This window comes from Porites lutea, chromosome 6 (assembly GCF_958299795.1).
Source record: "Porites lutea chromosome 6, jaPorLute2.1, whole genome shotgun sequence".
Lineage (NCBI taxonomy): Eukaryota > Metazoa > Cnidaria > Anthozoa > Scleractinia > Poritidae > Porites > Porites lutea.
The window spans coordinates 24631162-24648991 of NC_133206.1; the positions used below are offsets into that span (position 1 = coordinate 24631162).

Consider the following 17830-nt stretch of genomic DNA (forward strand, 5'->3'; position numbering starts at 1 on the left):
CATAAGAAATTCAATAATTCTTTCCGCTACTTTATCTTTAATTAGTTGTTCAAACTGAACGTTTTAAGAAAATTTCGATTCTTTCCCGGCTGATTTAGTTTAACGGTCAAGTGTTCAGCCACGATCGTTCGAGTTTGCGTTTTTGCCAGGACGCCGAGAAACTGATATTATCAGAAAATTTATGTTTGAACCCACTGTCACTCCAAGTCGCTGTTAATTATACGAACAGCGTGGTGTTTGGGTAAAATTTTCTGCCAAGGCAGATGGGAATTATTTCAACATTAATAGCACTGTTTCAAAAACATAGTTCCAATAGCTTATGGTGGTTCTCGATCGTGAACAAATTAAAAAGAAGGATGATCAACCAAAAGGGCGGAAGTTATTGCATGCGCTTATAGTCATGATATCAAATACCGTTTCAAAAGTTGCCTTTTGACGGACATGCATGCAGTGTACAAGAAATGAAAAACATCAATATAAATACTATCGCCAATTAAGATGATGTCTTTCTTAAGATTCTAATTTTTTGTTGTCTTGCCATGAATTTATAATGTATGCAGAGCTCGACTGTTTACATAGCTTAGAATTAACATATGGCCTCGGCTCAACAAAAAACGACATTTTTAAAGTCTTAAAAAGCGAAATTTTTATAGCGGTATCTAATCATAAGAAAATAAAATTTTTGGCTCCATTATGAGAAGGAAAGCCGTTTGATAATGTGTTTCATCTGGGAAAACGCGAAATTCCTTTTCATATATATTCGCACCTGAGAGTGTAATAGGCTCACTCAGTCTTTTTTATATTTTTGCCTCGGGGTTGAGAAAAGAAAACAAATTGATCACACTGCGTGAAGGAAAAGAGTAAAATCATTTTTCTTGGAAAATGGTTACATGTAGGATAATGCTAGATCTTCGAGGTCTGTGTGATGACCGCGCTGTAAATAATGACCGATCGCACGTGCTCGGTCACTATTTTAAAAGGGCCGATTAAGAGCGAAGGCACCTTTTCATTGTTTTAGAACAAGTAGGAGGTCATTATTCAATATAATAAACAAAACGCAAGGATGTATACCATTACTGCAGATTTTCTCAGCTTTGCAGCGGTAGTGCCGTTCTGTGCTTCGTGCTCTACTTGCAGGTCCTGAATTTGATTTCTGTGCCTTGTAATACAATAATGCTTTATGTATATGAATAAGAAAAACTGGTGCAATTGTACCCTTGATCGAGAATGCTCTTTTTACATACAACCTATAAAAGATTGAAAAAGGTGCTCTAATCACCCAAATGAACATCACCGCAGAACAGGCACACTTCAGTGAGCCACACGATCCTGGTACCTGAGATGACGATGCATGGCTAATAATCAGGCCCCAGTTGTTCAAAACCTGATAGTGCTATCCACCGGATAAATCACTATCCAGGGAAACCAATTGCCTTACCCATTGGATAGAGATTTATCCAACGGATAACGCTATCCACCTTTTGCTGGGGCCCGCTTGTAACTTAAGCTGTAACTCCAAAAACCGAGTAATAACAAAGAAAGACTACCATAAAGCTAACAGCTTCTTCCGTCAGAATTACGTTCGTTTATCTTTCTAACGAGGTGCACAGCATACAATGGCTTCAAGAGCCTGTTTACATGGAGGTGAGGGATCCCAGGTAGGTGAGGTAACCCCTGTCCATATCACTTCTCATGATCATTAAAATTTTATCATGTTTACATAACGGTTGGGGTGACCCGCAGTGGGTTGCATCACCTAACGAGGGTCCCCCACTCCATGTAAACAGGCCCTAGGACAAAAGATCATAGATTCTAGCCGAAGGCAATGAAGCCGACTGTCTAGTAGCAAATAGTCTGATTCTCATACGTCCACCGCGGTCGTTCCTGGGGACTCGAGACTCGAACGACATCGGACGTCTGATAATCAGGCTTAATGGCAGGCAACAAAATTGTGATTGTTCCAGCCAATTGACAATCAGAAATTTCTCTATTATCTCTTAATGCACTATGATCCCCAAAGTTATCAGAACCCGTAAAAATGAAATGATGAAAACGATGGTCAGTTTTATTAGAAATGGAATAATAATGATAGCAGTTTTTCTCAAATTTTGCTTTGTCATTTACGGTTCCACTGGTTCCAAGACAGGTGGGAAATGGGATGGAGAAAAGTTGTGAGAGAACCGCATGGAGACTGTGGAGAAATGGGGAAGTGGGGCGTGTATTGCCCGTTAGCACTGTTTTTCGATACCTCATTGTATGTCAACACTTACGTCGATCACATTGGTTTCGCGCGAGCATTCAATGAAACATGGTGAGCGCGAGTGGAACGCTCATACACGGCACATTTTGAGATTTGACATTTTGACACGAGAAACGGTTTTTCTGGACACACAAACTTGCTGAAAGTGGGTAGTAAGGTATTTTAGGAGATTCTTACAAGTTCTCCTTTCCTCTTTTTCTACTGTTTTTCTCTCGCTCGCTTTTTGCCTCTTTCGCGCTTTTTTTCGCTTGTCATCACTGACCGAGAGCCTGGCACAGAGCATCTAGTAGAACAGTCGAAGATGTCCGAAGACTACCGAAGATTTCAGAGGAGGTCCATCAACATAAAGTAAAAACAAAGGGGTCCTAGGACCGTTCCTTGAGGGACACCTGAAATTACTTCATGGGGTGGAGATGAAACACCATCACAAACAGTTTGTTGAGTTCTGTGTGCTTCTTAGCCAGTTATTCAAAGGCCCGGTTATTCCAAAATGGTGTAACTTCATTAGGAGCCTTTCGTGTGGTACTTTTTCAAAGGTCTTTGTAAAATCAAGAATCCAACCAGATGAAATGCCTTCTTCTCATTAAGCGCAGAAGAAATATCATGTACGGTTGATAGCAGCTGAGTCTCAGAGTGCTTTTGGCGAAAACCATGTTGGGTGGGCACCAGGACGTTATTAGACACGAAAAAGTCCATAATATGACAATGAACAATGTTTTCTAGGATTTTGCAAGAGATACAGGTAAGAGAAATTGGTCTGTAATTTTTGGATTCCTCTCTTTTTCCTTTCTTGAAAACTCCATGGACTTCTTTCTATTTCGACGGTAACATGGCTTGGACAAGTGATGATTGGAAGATCATCTGTTAGTATTGGTGAAATTTCTAAATGTAACATCTTTAAGATCCAAGGTAGAATGCCATCAGGGCATGGGGCTTTATCACATTTCAGACCTTTTAATTGCTTCTCAACTCCTTTGCAGCTAACTCGAATGGGACTTATTTCCTTGGTGCAGTTTGATGATGGGAGGACTGGATAGGTAGAAGTATTTTCTTTCGTAAAACACTACAAAATTGATTATTTAGTGCTTTTGCCTTACAAAAAGGATCGCTTGTCAAACGTCCATTGGCTTTAAGATCAGGAACACCAACTTGGTCACAACTTTTCGTCCTTTTGATATAAGACCAGAAGGACTTCGGATTTGCCCCCTTTCATAACCAGTCTCCTCTACTGACTAGGAAACGGCTTCCTGAAAAATATAGCTGTCAGACAAACGGAGATGATTATAGCTGATTTGTTGCCACACAGGTTTGAACGTGGCTGGTAAAACGCGCAACATGCTTTTTCAACTCGTTTTGCAGCAATTTTGCAAACAAGTTGCATATTCATTGTGCCCGTTTTTCCGGAGCTTAACGTAATTATGTAACTTCTATTCAACAATATGACGCCAATTTCTGACCATCACATACTGGAATATCAATCTCGCTAATGAAAAACGGAGAGAGGTATTTTGTATACATTTCTTCTTTCACTGATGCCAAACATGGATCTGGAACGAAATTGTCGCCCAGTGGTGGTGCAAAGAAATGCAGACGGCGCGCGCAAATTTTGACAATCTCTCACTGAGAACCTAAATTTAAGACGCGCATCTCTAGCGTTGTTCAGTTTGGTCACACCCGTAAGCAATGTTAAGAAGATCCGTTTAACCATCAATTACATGTACTATAAAACTGCTCTGTGCCCTGTGTGGTTTTCCGAGGTCATAATGAGGGGAGATAAGTTTCAAGTAACTAAATGTAGTTTCAAACTCTGTGTTTTAAGGGGGAAGAGGTTATCCCTGGATTTCAATTGAGATTAGCATATCAGGGTACGTTAGGTTAGTCTAAGATTCCGACCCTGCTCGCCATTAGAGTTCCAGTAGCTCAGTGGTTAGAGCGTCCGAACTAGAACTCGGAGGGTCGTGTGTTCGATTCTAATCTGGAGCTCGGAAAATTTTTCTGAGCTTTCTGGTGTTGAATTCTCTTTCTTCTTTAATACGGGACAATTAAAAGAACAAGCATTTACAATAATTTACACCATGCAAGGCATAAGAATAAATGGGTTAAAGAACTAAATGCATTCTTTTTTATGATCAAAATATTACTAGTACATAGCAGGTGTGATCATCAGTTTCCATTACTCACTCCAAATTTACATAAATACAATGTTTTTGCCCTTAGAGACGCTTTGAAAGAAGCAAACGTGATGAGGTTAATACTTACAATTTTTGTAGTACAAAGTTTTCAAAGGTGTCAGGCTGATAAGCGATTTTGGTATAACAAAAAGAGAAAATTTGAAAAAAATAGGCACTCAGAATGCTAAATCTAACTTACACTGCTGTTTAAATTTTTTCTACAGAACATTTAAACAAGGGTATATTAAAAATTATTGTAAGATTATTAACCCAAAAAATTAATCAAGAAAATGGTTTCACTGCAGGCGGAATGTCTGACATGCAAAAATCAAACAGTTAAGATCCTTGCAACATAAGGCGTTTCGCAAAATGAACACGTCAATCACTCAATAGTAGCTGTCCTATGTTCAAAAGATGTTCGTTAAAAAAATCAACCGACTGTATAAATATTTAATGAGGATATTTCCATCTTAGAATGCTTCCGTCTGTGCCAATAGTGATAATCCATTTTTGGTTTGGACAGATCTTTACTCCAGCGATACCGCCACCATGTCCTGTACCAATGTGGGTTACCAGCCCTTCATCGTATTTCCAAACCTAAGGTGAACAACACACTACGTTAGGATAGGAGTTGAGTATTAGGATACTTAGTTCACATCTGGTGTCCGAGCACTAATGCATACAGTGCATGAGAACTGACACAAAATGGTGTTCTGTTTGCTGGCTGGATAGTACTTTGACACAAGCAGCGCTTCGTTCTCGCAAGAAATGCTTAAAGCAGAAAGGAACCCAAAACAGAATGCCTTTTATTGAAAAGAAAATCGTCAACCATAATATAGCATTCTCTGAATAAACTTGACCTTCAACGCGGGCCATGAATATTCTTCTCTTAAGCATTTATCTCTTTATACGTTTCTCACCCAAGCGTAGATTCGATCTCAGGGCTTGGGGTATATATTTTTAATTTTATCCTTTGTTTCAATCACCATTTCGTGAACATGTGGCAATCAACGTGACCCATTTTACACAACACTCGCCAAGAACTACGTTCTTCCCTGACCTTTAACAAGCATTCTTTATACCTGATATTTCTCTGACAGTAAAAAAGCCGCCTTTTGGTGTCTACTAAGGCAAAACTCAGTCATAGGCGCTGGAAATTTACTTCCAAAACTGAAGGATAATTTAGAGGATACACCTTGTATTCATTCCATATTCTGAACCAGGTTGTTGCGCGTGGTTTGCTGTTACCAGAGACAGCATTAAGTAAGCTACATATTACACACTTACCAGAACCTCTTTGTCGTCCCCTCCCGTTACAAAGTGCCTTCCGTCAGTGGATATATCCATGCCATCTATAGAGCCTTGCCGAGAACCCTCCAGTTCTCTAATTTGATTGCCATCATATGTTTCCCAATACATAATCTGACAATACAAACATTAAAAATCGTTTGATAGTGTCAGGACTTGTAGCCTGAATTTCAGACGATTACTTCGCGAGTCGTTTTTACTCCCTCAGTAACGTCTAAATCAACCGGCCGTTAATGCCTTCCAGTGACGTCACTACTCCTTTTTGTTTTTAATTCATGTAAAAAGTAAAACAAGGTTTTCAACCTTAGCAGACAAAAAAATATCGTCTGGAAATGTCTACATGATACAAAATTTCTTTACTCTTTTTTATTGTAATTCAAGTTACGTTTAAACTGTCAACCGCATGCGGTATTCGGAACGAATCTGTTGTAATTCAATGATCAAACTCGATCGCAATCACGCAATGAAATACGCTTAAGGTAATTCCCTTGAAATTGCTCTACTATCAAACTTTTTTTGAAACTTGGCATAATCAACATTCATGATATGAATATTAAAAACATACAATAAAGGAATGGGGTCACCGAGCTCGTTTACGCGTCAGCAGGCTCTTAAACTGGAGTATTTTTACTGGTTGCGCGTTTAAAATTCGAATCCCCTTCTTACAGAATTGTCTTTGTTACTTGAAACACACAAAATGTTATCTTGAACATAAAGCTTCTTTTATTCAAATAAGCAGTTCATTTTATTCGTTTTTGATTGCCTGGTTGTGGGGATATTACACTTTTTCGGACAGTTACGTGGTTAGCTTGATCTCCTCGCCTTGACCCAAATACACCAAATAAGAAACTATTTTCCCTCAAAAAATCATGTTCTACTGTCAAACTTTTTTTTCTTCTTCAAATATGTTCTTTATTAGACTGTTCTTAGCAAATACCTGGGGAAAAAAATTGGGTCACCGTGCTTGTTTCCTCACAAACTGCCGTGAAAGGTGGACATGGTTTTGAGATCGCAGTCAGGATGGATATTTTGCGCGGCGGGGACTGGGGCGAGAAACAAAATAACGCCCATCGTGTTAGTAAGTATGCACCCGAGATCAAGCTTTGTTTTCTGTTGTTTTTATGTGTCTGATATCGTCAACACAGAAATTCAAACTTGAAAAGAGGACATTAAATACCAAGGAATGAGGTAAGTCCAGATTTGATGAGATTTTGGAAATGAATCTTTATTTTGGACTATTTTGTAGCGCCGGCGTTCCGTTTAATTCCAGTGAGCTAGGGTTCGATTTTTTTTCTTTTGCACAATAATGCTTGACTAAGAAACTTGAAGAAAAAAACTATTGATTCCTATTCTTCATATGCTCGCTTGTTTGGTTTCTATACACAGCACTGAATGTGAATTCAACAGCAAACTTCGTGTTTACATCAAAGACTGGTCTCCCTCGCGTGGTTCTGATGCTACGGTGGGTCTTATTTGTTCCAGAAATATTCGTCTCTCCACTCTCAGAGTTTGAACAACGTATGTACAGTAGCGATCCCAGGCCAGATACTGGCTCGTTAATGCAGTTGGAGAGCCGTAGATCTGTCCCACAGGCTTCACAGCTCCCATAAGCAAAAGCGTCAGCCAGGACATTTTAATAATTCCACAACTCGGCGGCCGCCAAGTGAAAAACCACTGCAGACTTCGGGATCATGATCATTTCTTCATTTTCTTGTTATTCGATACCAAACTAGGAAGCTGTCAGCCGATCTGCGGCATTATTATTGCAAATAAAAGCTTTAGCTCTGCAAAAGCGGCCCTTGTTTGTTCTTTTCGCGCTAGTGGGAAGAACCGCCGCCATCTTGGATTGGCAGTGTTATGCGCATAGAGGGGTGCGCAGTGCAAAACAAGGGAATTACCTTAAATACACACACGGAACACTTGAAAATTATCAAGAACACAACAATTTGCTTTAATTGAAAAGAAGCTCAGGAGGCTATTTGGTCCTTAACGAAGAAAACAAGAAAGAAAAGCTAACAGATCATTACACTTGACGGTGGAAATGACCAGAAGGTCGAATTCATCGCGGGTAAGAGAGAACCCTGGGAACGAGGTTGGGTCGAATTATAACTTAAATCCCAGAAAACCACAAAGCGGCTGTAAATGAAAAACCTAGCAACTCTCCGCAATGATTCTTCATCCGTAGTTCAATTAAACAATTTATAGTTTCGAAGACAAGGGCAATTTTGCTGTTTACGATAAAGATTGTCGAGATTTTTTAACTCCACGCAAGCATGCCAGACATGCGATCCGCTGAATATCAAACGACAATCCCGCTAAAATTTCTCATAATTATACATAATTATGCGAATGATTGGACAATCAACCAATCAAAATCACTACCCGGTTTTCGGGTAGGTCGGTCGGCCGGTCGATTCAGAGGTTGCTGAGAGGAGAAAAGGACTCGAAGTAATCGTCTGAAATTCAGGCTACAGGACCTGCAGTATAGATCCGCCTCCGCGGCTTCCCCTTTTCGCAAAGAAGCACGAATATACGTGTGTAAGTAAATCATGAGCTACAATAACAAGAGACGACTCAAACCAAAAAACTGTCAAAAAAATTCTACAGGGGAAGTACAGTTTGATTAAGTCTGGGATAAACCAGTAGGAGTGATGATTACACCTTAATTTAAGTGTCACAAAAAAAGGAGTAGCCTGGATCAAGGATATTCTCCAATAGGAAATCGCGAAAGGCGATGGGTCACGACTGTAATCTTGTACGAATCAATCGTGCGTAACTTTTGACCCCTGCGATTTCCAAAACGAAGCTTGTACTTAGGTTACATCAAGAATCCATGAAGAACACATTTTACCAACAAAAAAAACATGGGAAAGGTCATGTGATCATCAAAAGGTGCCAAGAGCGGAAAAAGTCAAAGAAACTTTTCTAACTTTCGCAGACAGAACGTTCTGTGATGTGTCGGTGGGGGGAAGCAATGACAAAAGTAACGTAACGCTCCTTTAGGGAGGAGCGTTAAGTGACGAGACAAAAACGGCTGCGAGGGAGAATATGAAAAAATGAGACGACGAACAGTAGAACTTCCGTGCAACACGAGCTGCAACAACAATGGCGCGAACCAGGGGACCCATTTCTCGAAGGTACCGGTAATTAAAAGGACTGGAAGCCTGTGTTTTAGTTCGAGATCGCGGTTTTATAGATTTCAAAACGATACAATACGATCAACTGATAAAGAAACAAAATGGACTAGTTAGGGAGTTAAAATCTACACTATCGTTCTTTAAAATATGGCTATCAGGCTCAAAAGGTTGACGGGACTTTTTAAACGGACCTCAGAGCCATAAAATTATCCTTGATCACCCAGTGCCTCGTTCTTTGATAACTAAAAAACACTCACCTTCCGATCTGTGCCAGCGGTGATGATCTGTGATTCATCCGGGCTATAACAGATGGCTTTGAACATCGTGTTAGCAAATACGATTGTTCTCCTTACCATTGTCCTACAAACATTCAAGCGTCAACGTCAGCAGATTTTTAAGAATTGCTGGAACCAACTGACAGTTCATGTGTCATAAAACACTAACAAGTCAAGATGGACCCCGAATATTCGACAAAATTTCAAAAAAGGTAAAGCGGAGGGTTGGGGTGATCATCTCAGGGTAGAACCACCCTAAATGAATTTTCAACAATAACGCTGCTTTTGATATGAAGAATGCACCAAAACTAAGGGGGTATTTACATAAGATCGAGACAAACTCAGACCGGTACAAATTTGTAATTTGTGCAGCCGTTTACACGAGACCGGGATGAAATACTTTGCCCATTACATAAGACCGGTACAAACTAAAAAACAGGAGCTATATAACTTTCACAAGTCGACTCGGATTTAACATATTATTCACTATCTGTCCTAAGTGGTAGACAATTTATGCCAGTAGACGGTGAGTAGAAAATGAAAGTGTTTACTGCTTCCAGAAAGTTATAAGCTTCATCTAACGCTCATCTGGTGGCCTGTTACTATTTACTACACAGTATCTCAGAATGGTGCAATCCCTCACATTAATCCAAGCATTGAAGCTACTTCTAAGTCTTGTTTACTGATGATAGTCGTAGCAGTGTTCTAGTTTTGCTAGACAGGTACGAAAGTAACTCGTGTCGGGTCAGTGACCGAGACGAAGTCAGACTGATCTGAGTTTATTTTTAGGCCGGTTCCATGTAAACGCATGAAAAGAAATGTATGGAGACCGATACGAACTCATACCCGTCTGAGTTTGTCCCGGTCTCATGTAAATACCCCCTATTAAAGTGACGAGATAAGAAAGAAAACATTACTCACTCTAAGTCCCACACAATGCAGGTGCCGTCTTTGCTAGCTGATACGCACTGTTAAGGAAAGGGCAGATAAGAGTTAAAGTGACTCACAGCAGCAAAGCAGTGATCTTTGTGTTACACAGACTTTTCCGAATGGTTCAATTATAGTCTTCCCAAAACTGCAGACAAAATTTTAATACGGAACAGAAGTGGACTGGTTAAAATCATTCTTAACGTTACATAGCACGGAGGATATGTTCAGAGACGAGTTTTATCGGCAATTTCACGTGCAGTGCAAAAGCATGGTTAACAGCAATGTCCATACACACAAGAACCTCTTGTGGTATGATGTTTCTATTTTACTTAACTTTGTTCCTCTGTGCGCGAACACAAGAATCAGTAAGATATAATAAAACGCTTCATTTACAGGTAACGTGGAATGTACGTCTAGCTAAGGAAATTGTTCACATGTAATCCACCTAATGACTCGTGAAATAAAGGTTGCATTCCTTTAAGCCAGTCTTTTTTCGATTTAGACAATCCAGGTTGTTTGGATTTAAGCCGATACAAAAATCTGAAATAAGATTGATCAATACAATAGCTGCCGCTGCTCTGATATTCTCAATTTCAACTAATCGTTTTTTTATCATTATTATTTCTTTCCACTAAATTAAGCGTCTTCTCGTGGAGAAATGAAAAGAAAGATAGCTCTTTAACTAGTGGTGGTTCATACTGGGACTCGTCAACTTAAAATTATCTGGAATTTGATTCAAGAAAATTCAGAAGACAATTACGAATTCTCAAGTGCTGAGAAGCGCGTCCCAAACACACACACACATTGGAAACTATAGATTTACGGTGAGAAAATGCCAGCGTTTCTGCTTCCTTGTAGATTAAGAGTTACAGGGGAACTTGAGTTTAATATACTATAATCCTTTACCGGCATAGAACAAAGGAGGAGTGTTAAAAACGTTTGCCCGAAATAACCTTGACTCTCCCTGTTTAACCGCGATGAACGAGCACTATCTTGCAATCGAAAGGCAGTTTCGTTAAATGGAATAAAAATCAGGAACCAGATTGAGACACCACTCTGAACGATGCAAGTGCGGAGGTGGATCATTCAGACTGCAATCTTAGATTGGTTTAGTCCTTAATGAAACAAAAAATCAAATTTTGGATCGCAAAATCCGGATTTCGATTGGCCAAAGGGAATGCAACCAAAGTAGACTAGATTGGATTACATAAAGGGTGGAATTAATAAAGTTACAGTGCGACTACTGTAACCGGGGCAACGTAGACAAAGCGAATTACAGGAAAATAACGATACGTTCCGAGAAAGTTGGTTGTGGGCCAATCAGCAGCTCGTAAGAAAACAATAAGTACTCGTTTAGAAAGCAAAATGTTTCACCAGACTGTTTTTCGGTTCGAAACTTTACATATAACACCAGCAATTTCTTCGCTACCATTGCCGCATTTTGCATTATACAATAGCTAGAATATTCGCCTATTCAAATTCAATAGCCCGAGCGTGCTTCATATTCCCATTGAGCACGCTTATGACGTCAATAAACTATACCTCGAGTTCTTCTGAGCTCAGCAATCCTCCCAAGACGTCTCATAAGTGCATCCATAACTCAACAGTACACGATGACCCGTTAATCATGTGTTTTGTAACGTAAATTTAAGAGAATACTTTTGAATTCGCGAACCGATTGTAGGGAAAAGAGGTGAGTGTTGTTGTTGTTGTTGTCACCTGCGCGAGCTGTGCGGGCTATAGCTTGTTCAAATCATTATTTGTAAAGTTATTCATTTCAAAAAGATTTTTTTGGTGGATTAATAGTTTTCCGGCACTTCAATATGGATTTACAATCTTTTTAGCCGTTATCTTAAGCGACTTGATTAAACTTTCACTCAGTTTCAAGACAAAACATAACTGTAAGGTAAGCAAATATAGTCACGTAGACATTGACGTGTGCTGCTCTAAGCGCGGGCTATAATAATGAAAATTTAAGGTGGCCCCCTAAAGTATTTACTAATAACCCGAGGTATCTAGTATACGATACAGAAGGACATCTAGTTACTTTGTCTTTGCGATTTGGTTCACGAAATTCACCGCTAAGTTTACCCATGTAAAAAGGCTCCTTTATCAAGTTTCATTTTCTGGATTAAGGCCGTTGCCATGGCAACATCGCATCCTTAAACAGGCAGTAATTTTGTCATTTTTGATCATTTTTCTTAATATTTCTTATTTTCCTCGGTGAAATGCCTTTAAACTTTGCCACTTTATGTTAACGATATTGCTTAACATTTTAAAGTGGAAAAAACATGAGATCGTTAAGACGGTTTCGCCAATAATTTGAAGTTTGTAACTTTTCTTAATAGAGGAGTTTAGCTCTTACAGATTTTAACAAGAAAGAGACAGTACAAAGGTACTGCAACTGTTAAGAAATGAGGCGTTTTTCAAAAAAATTTACCGAAGGAAACGCGAGAAATTCACGGTTAATTAACTGCGCTGACGTTAAAAAAGTCCGAAAAACACGCGTGGTTCGAGGTCGTATGAGCAAAATATGCGCGCGAGCCATCACGCTCGCATGCGCATAACGCACGGAGCTGAAAACATGTGATTTCTTCGAAAAGCACGAAAGCCATTGTTAAAGCTGTTTATCAGTATTATTACGGTGATATCTCGGCTGTTGAAAAAGGAGAGAGAGGATTCAATTTTTTACCAGTCACTGGATGTTTTCTTCGAAATACTTAACCATTGTAGCCAAAATTCGAGCCGTGGTAGTCACTACTCGTGCGGATGGCGATCATCGGAGATGAAGACGGTGGTTTTGCAAGGATCGCGATAAGGCCTTCATTTCCTAATCTGCTGTACCAACTGTTTGCAGATCTTCAAATGCCAGCCCACTTCCGGATACTTTTTCAACCTTGTTCCTCTTCAGGGATAATTTCGACGGCGAAGTTTTTCTTTAAAAGCCTGCTGTAAAAGATGGAGCCGATCTAGTAAAAGTACAGTACATCACGTCCTCAGCTACGCGTACAAGACCGTAGTTCTCGACGGAAAACCTACTATTGCTTTCGTCAAGGGTCAATCTATGACTCAGAAATTATTTTTCGTTGTGCAACAACATTTTCTAGTGCATCTTGTGCGTTAAAGAACTTTTGTAAAGGAAAAAGTACAAGGATGTCGGTTCGTCAATGGGAAGGTTCCTTCGATCAGGATGCAAGTTAAGTAGTGTAAGTAGGAAACCTTTCTTCTGATTAAGTTTTTTAAACAATGTGATAGAGTCGGCAAAACAAAAAAAAATTACACTTGCTGTAATCTTGCCTTAAAGCCACTTCTAGAATTTCTTAATCAAATCAAATGTAACTGAAATGAAGTAATACCTTAAGATAGGTCACTACGGTCACCTGCGACGGTTAGATAGATGTCACGTCACGCAAAACACGCGTGACCTTTTACCGTCGTCCTTCTGGGACGGTATGTTTTCGCCGGATTTCTCGTCGTGAAGACAACGGTGAAACCGATAAGAGTTCTTGCATACTTATTGTCACTTTTCTTCTAAAACTGAGTAGCCACTTGGTGAAATACGCGTTGGCTTGTGTTTACATTGATTTACCTATCGGTGAAATGAAAAAAAAAGCGAAAATGTCTGCGTTCATTCATAACTTAGCTCGCGGCCGCATGGCGACTGCTTGTTTTCTAGCCAGTGTCGTCCGCCATCGCAGAGGAAAATTGCCGAAAAGAAAGGTAAGGCCCAGTTCAAACGTTGACCTTTTCATGTACCGAACTTAATACCTATTTAGGTCGACCCAAATGCTTCGAGGTTGATTCAGGCGTCAACTTAACGTGTAGTCAAACTCGATTCATTTTCACGATGTTCAGTGGTCTAGAATGCTTTAAACGAGTGAAAATAAATTTTAGTAATTTGTGCTTTAGTTTCGGCACATGAGAAGTTCGACGTTTCAACTGGGCCTAACAGTGATGATTGTAGCCGTCTTTTCATAACTTAAAAAACTGTATTTTTATCAAGAAATGATTTCTTTAACTCAAAAGGTGTTGGCTTAGGAAAGGAAAGTTCAAATAAAAACATTGACTACAGTTTTGAAAACTACCTAGCTTTAATTTGTGCCCTTATTCTTCTGATTGGTATTCTTCCTATAAAATAAGAAACTCTTCTTCAGTAATTGAGCCTTCTGCGAAAGAGTTTACAAGCGAGTTTCGCACATGACTTCACCGTCCTCTGTTTTGTTGTCCGATCTTAAATTGAAAATTTTCGCGGCTTCTTACCGTCATGGCCCTAGGCCGCCCGTATACGCATCCAACCGTCCCAGCCTACCGTAGTGACCTATCTTAAAGTCCCTAGTGACCGAGGAGCACCGCCGGTGAAGACATTCTTCAGTGGTTGTTCGGGACTTGGCTCGATCTTTCAGATCTTTCCACTGACCGTGAACCAAAGGCCAGAAACAGTAACATTGCTTGGCTTTTAGGGTTAGTGTACTTATTTCTTTGTTTTCTTTGTAAAGTTTGCATTCACCATTTACTTCGACTATTTTACGTTTGTCTACTTTTGAAGCGAACGAACTGATGTCTTTGGAAAATTTCTGCTTTGTTTTTACATACAATTTACTCTTATGGAGATCAATAGTGACTTGTCACCGGTGTAACATTGTCTCCTCTCATAAATGTTTGACCTACACTAGTCAATCTTTTTGCACAATGAGCCTCAACAGAAAGGTCGAGCCAATTCCCGAACATAACTGAAGATTGTCTTCACTGGCGGAGCTCCTCGGTAACTTTATTTCTCTTACTTTTGATTTGGTTTAAGTAATTCTAGACGTGGCTTTAAGACAAGATTACAGGGAGTGTAATTTTTTTCTTGTTTTGTCGCCTCTATCACATTGTTTAAAAAACTTATCAGAAAAAAGGTTTCCCACTTACCTTGCATCCTAGTCGAAGGAACCTGAGTCCATCGACGAACCAACATCCTTGTACTTTTCTTGTTTCAAACGTCCTTCAACGCACGTGCAAGATGCACTAGAAAATGTTTGTGCACACCGAGAAATATTTTTTACTCACAGATTAACCCTTGACGAAAGTAATAGCTGTCCGTCGTAGCTGAGGACATGATGTACGATTTATAGATCGGCGCCATCTTTTACAGCAGACTTTTAAAGAAAAACTTCGCCGTCGAAATTATCCCTAAAAAGAACAAGGTTGAAAAAGTATCCGAAAGTGGGCTGACATTTGAAGATCTGCAAACACTGTACAACAGATTAGGAAATGAAGGGCTTTTTGCGATCCTTGCACAACCACCGTCTTCATCTCCGACGATCGCCATCCTCACGAGTGACCACCACGGTTCGAATTTTAGCTACAATAGTCAAGTACTTCGAAGAAAACATCGCGCGTTAGGTATAAAATTGAATCCGCTATCTCTCCTTTTTCAACTGGCGAGAAATCACCGTAATAATACTAATAACCGGCATCAAAACCATGGCTTTCAGCTGGGCTTTCGTACTTTTCAAAGAAAGCACATGTTTTCAGTAGCTCTGTGCATTATGCGCATGCGGGCGTGATGGCTCGCGCGCGTATTTTGCTCATACGACCGCGAACCACGCGTGTTTGTTATGACGTCAACGTAGTTAATTAATCGTGAAATTCTCGCGTTTCCGTCGGTAATTTTTTTTAAAAATCGCCTCATTTCTTAACAGTTGCAGTACCTTTGTACTGTCCTTTTTATTCGTTAAAATCTGTAAGAGCTAAATTCCTCCATTAAGAAAAATTACAAATTTCAAAATATTGGCAAAACCGTCTTAATTTTAAGCAATATCGTTAATATAAAGTGGCAAAGTTTAAACACATTTCACCGAGGGAAATACGAAATATTACGAAAAAATGATCAAAAATGACAAGATTACTGCCTGTTTAAGGATGCGATGTTGCCATGACAACGGCCTTAATCCAGGAAATGAAACTTGGTAAAGGAGCCTTCTTATATGGGTAACCTTAGCGGTGAATTTCGTGAACCAAATCGCAAAGACAAAGTAACTAGATGTCCTTCTGTATCGTATACTAGATACCTCGGGTTATTAGTAAATACTTTAGGGGGCCACCTTAAATTTTCATTATTATAGCCCGCGCTTAGAGCAGCACACGTCAATGTCTACGTGACTATATTTGTTTACCTTACAGTTATGTTTTGTCTTGAAACTGAGTGAAAGTTTAATCAAGTCGCTTAAGACAACGGCTAAAAAGATTGTAAATCCATATTGAAGTGCCGGAAAACTATTAATCCATCGTGAACAAAATCGCAAAGACAAAGTAACTAGATTTCGTTCTGTAACGTATGCTAGATAGCTAGGGTTATTAGTAAATACTCTAGGGAGCCACCTTAAGGTTAGATTTGATAATGTTATGAAACAATTAGTTCATGCTTCATGCTTTCGTATGTCGAGATATTGAGAGGAGATATCATGTGCGTATGTCGAGATATCAAGAGGCTAGAGTTCCTCTCGGCTGCGCCTCTAGCAACTCTTACGCCTCTTTCGTGCTCTCCAAACTTCCCGCGTGCTCAATATCGCGACATACGCACGCTGACGCACGAACTGATTGTCAAATAACAAGCGATCTCAAGTCAAAAATATGTTTTTGCCTCCGTCGACCGGCACTAACGAACCTTTCAGGAAACATAGGTTTTCTTCAACATCTGTAGGTTGTACTAGGTTGATTTCGATCCATGTTGTTGATTTCGTTTCAGGGTATTAATGACCGACAACAAACTTTCTCAAAATGTGTTATTTTCCTGTAATCCAATAGGTCAACTTTGTCTAGTAGATGGCCCCGATTATCGTAGTCGCACTGTAAACCTACATGAATATAGAGTTATAAATCATAATGACGAGATACCTCACTGTCATTCTTACGAACTTTAATTGCAGTAACTTCACCTGAATAAGAAGTTGTAAAAAAAGTTGGCAATATATTAACTTGCAATTTAGATGAAGACTTGCCCGTTGTGCAAGCATTTATAAGATTATAATTTAATTAGTGTTTTCTCTAAGCAAGGGAAAACCTGCAACAGATGGAATGCTGGACAGCAGCCTGCCGGCAACACAGCTACAATCCGCATAGAGTGTATGGGTGTTGTTCAAGGTAAATACGCTGCAGCTTGATCATTTTTCTAATTCTTCGAATGAAGCTGCAGTATGATTCGTGAATATGTTGTAACCTATCCATACTAACTGGTAATCAATATGATATTCATTTCAGCTTTAATCGGGTATATAAAAATGGTGTACAAATATTTGCAGCCATAGGATTCTGTCTACATGAAAAAGTCTATATTTTAATTTTGTGCGTTTTACAATGCGTCTATTGCATACTTAGTGGAGTCTTGAAAACTTGAGGTCTGTCCTCGTGTAAGTTGTTGTATGAAAAAATAGTTTCGGCCGAGAGAAAATTTTTTACTGCTTTAATCATCACAAAATATTTTCAAACGCTTCAAACGATCGCACAGCTTTGTTGTTGTTGTTGTTGCTAAGCGAGACGATCAAGTACTAGCTGTTCAAAAGTTAGACTGCACTTTCAAACGAATAAATTCATTAGATCGGTGGGTGAGTGAAATCAATTACATTATCCACTGGACCATTTGAAAAACTGGTAAATGAAACGGTTGGAGAGACAAACAAGTGGCGGAATAGAAATTACTATACAAATACATGAATGATAGGTAGCTTTCCACACAATCGCATGGATTTTTCCAGGGTAATTGGTCAT

The 17830-nt window shown here is 39.5% G+C and overlaps 1 protein-coding gene across 1 annotated transcript in view; it reads right to left on the reverse strand.

Annotated features, from left to right (window-relative positions):
* Positions 1-4261: 4261 nt before the first annotated feature.
* LOC140940470 (cilia- and flagella-associated protein 52-like) overlaps positions 4262-17830 on the reverse strand; it is a 32343-nt gene continuing 18774 nt past the window's right edge. Inside the window, exons 11-15 of the mRNA XM_073389444.1 lie at positions 16961-17001; positions 10073-10119; positions 9134-9236; positions 5719-5853; positions 4262-5028 (exon numbers count right to left, since the gene is read on the reverse strand). Of these exons, the coding sequence (XP_073245545.1) occupies positions 4882-5028; positions 5719-5853; positions 9134-9236; positions 10073-10119; positions 16961-17001 (473 nt within the window). The 3' untranslated portion in view covers positions 4262-4881. The remainder of the gene's footprint in view (positions 5029-5718; positions 5854-9133; positions 9237-10072; positions 10120-16960; positions 17002-17830) is intronic.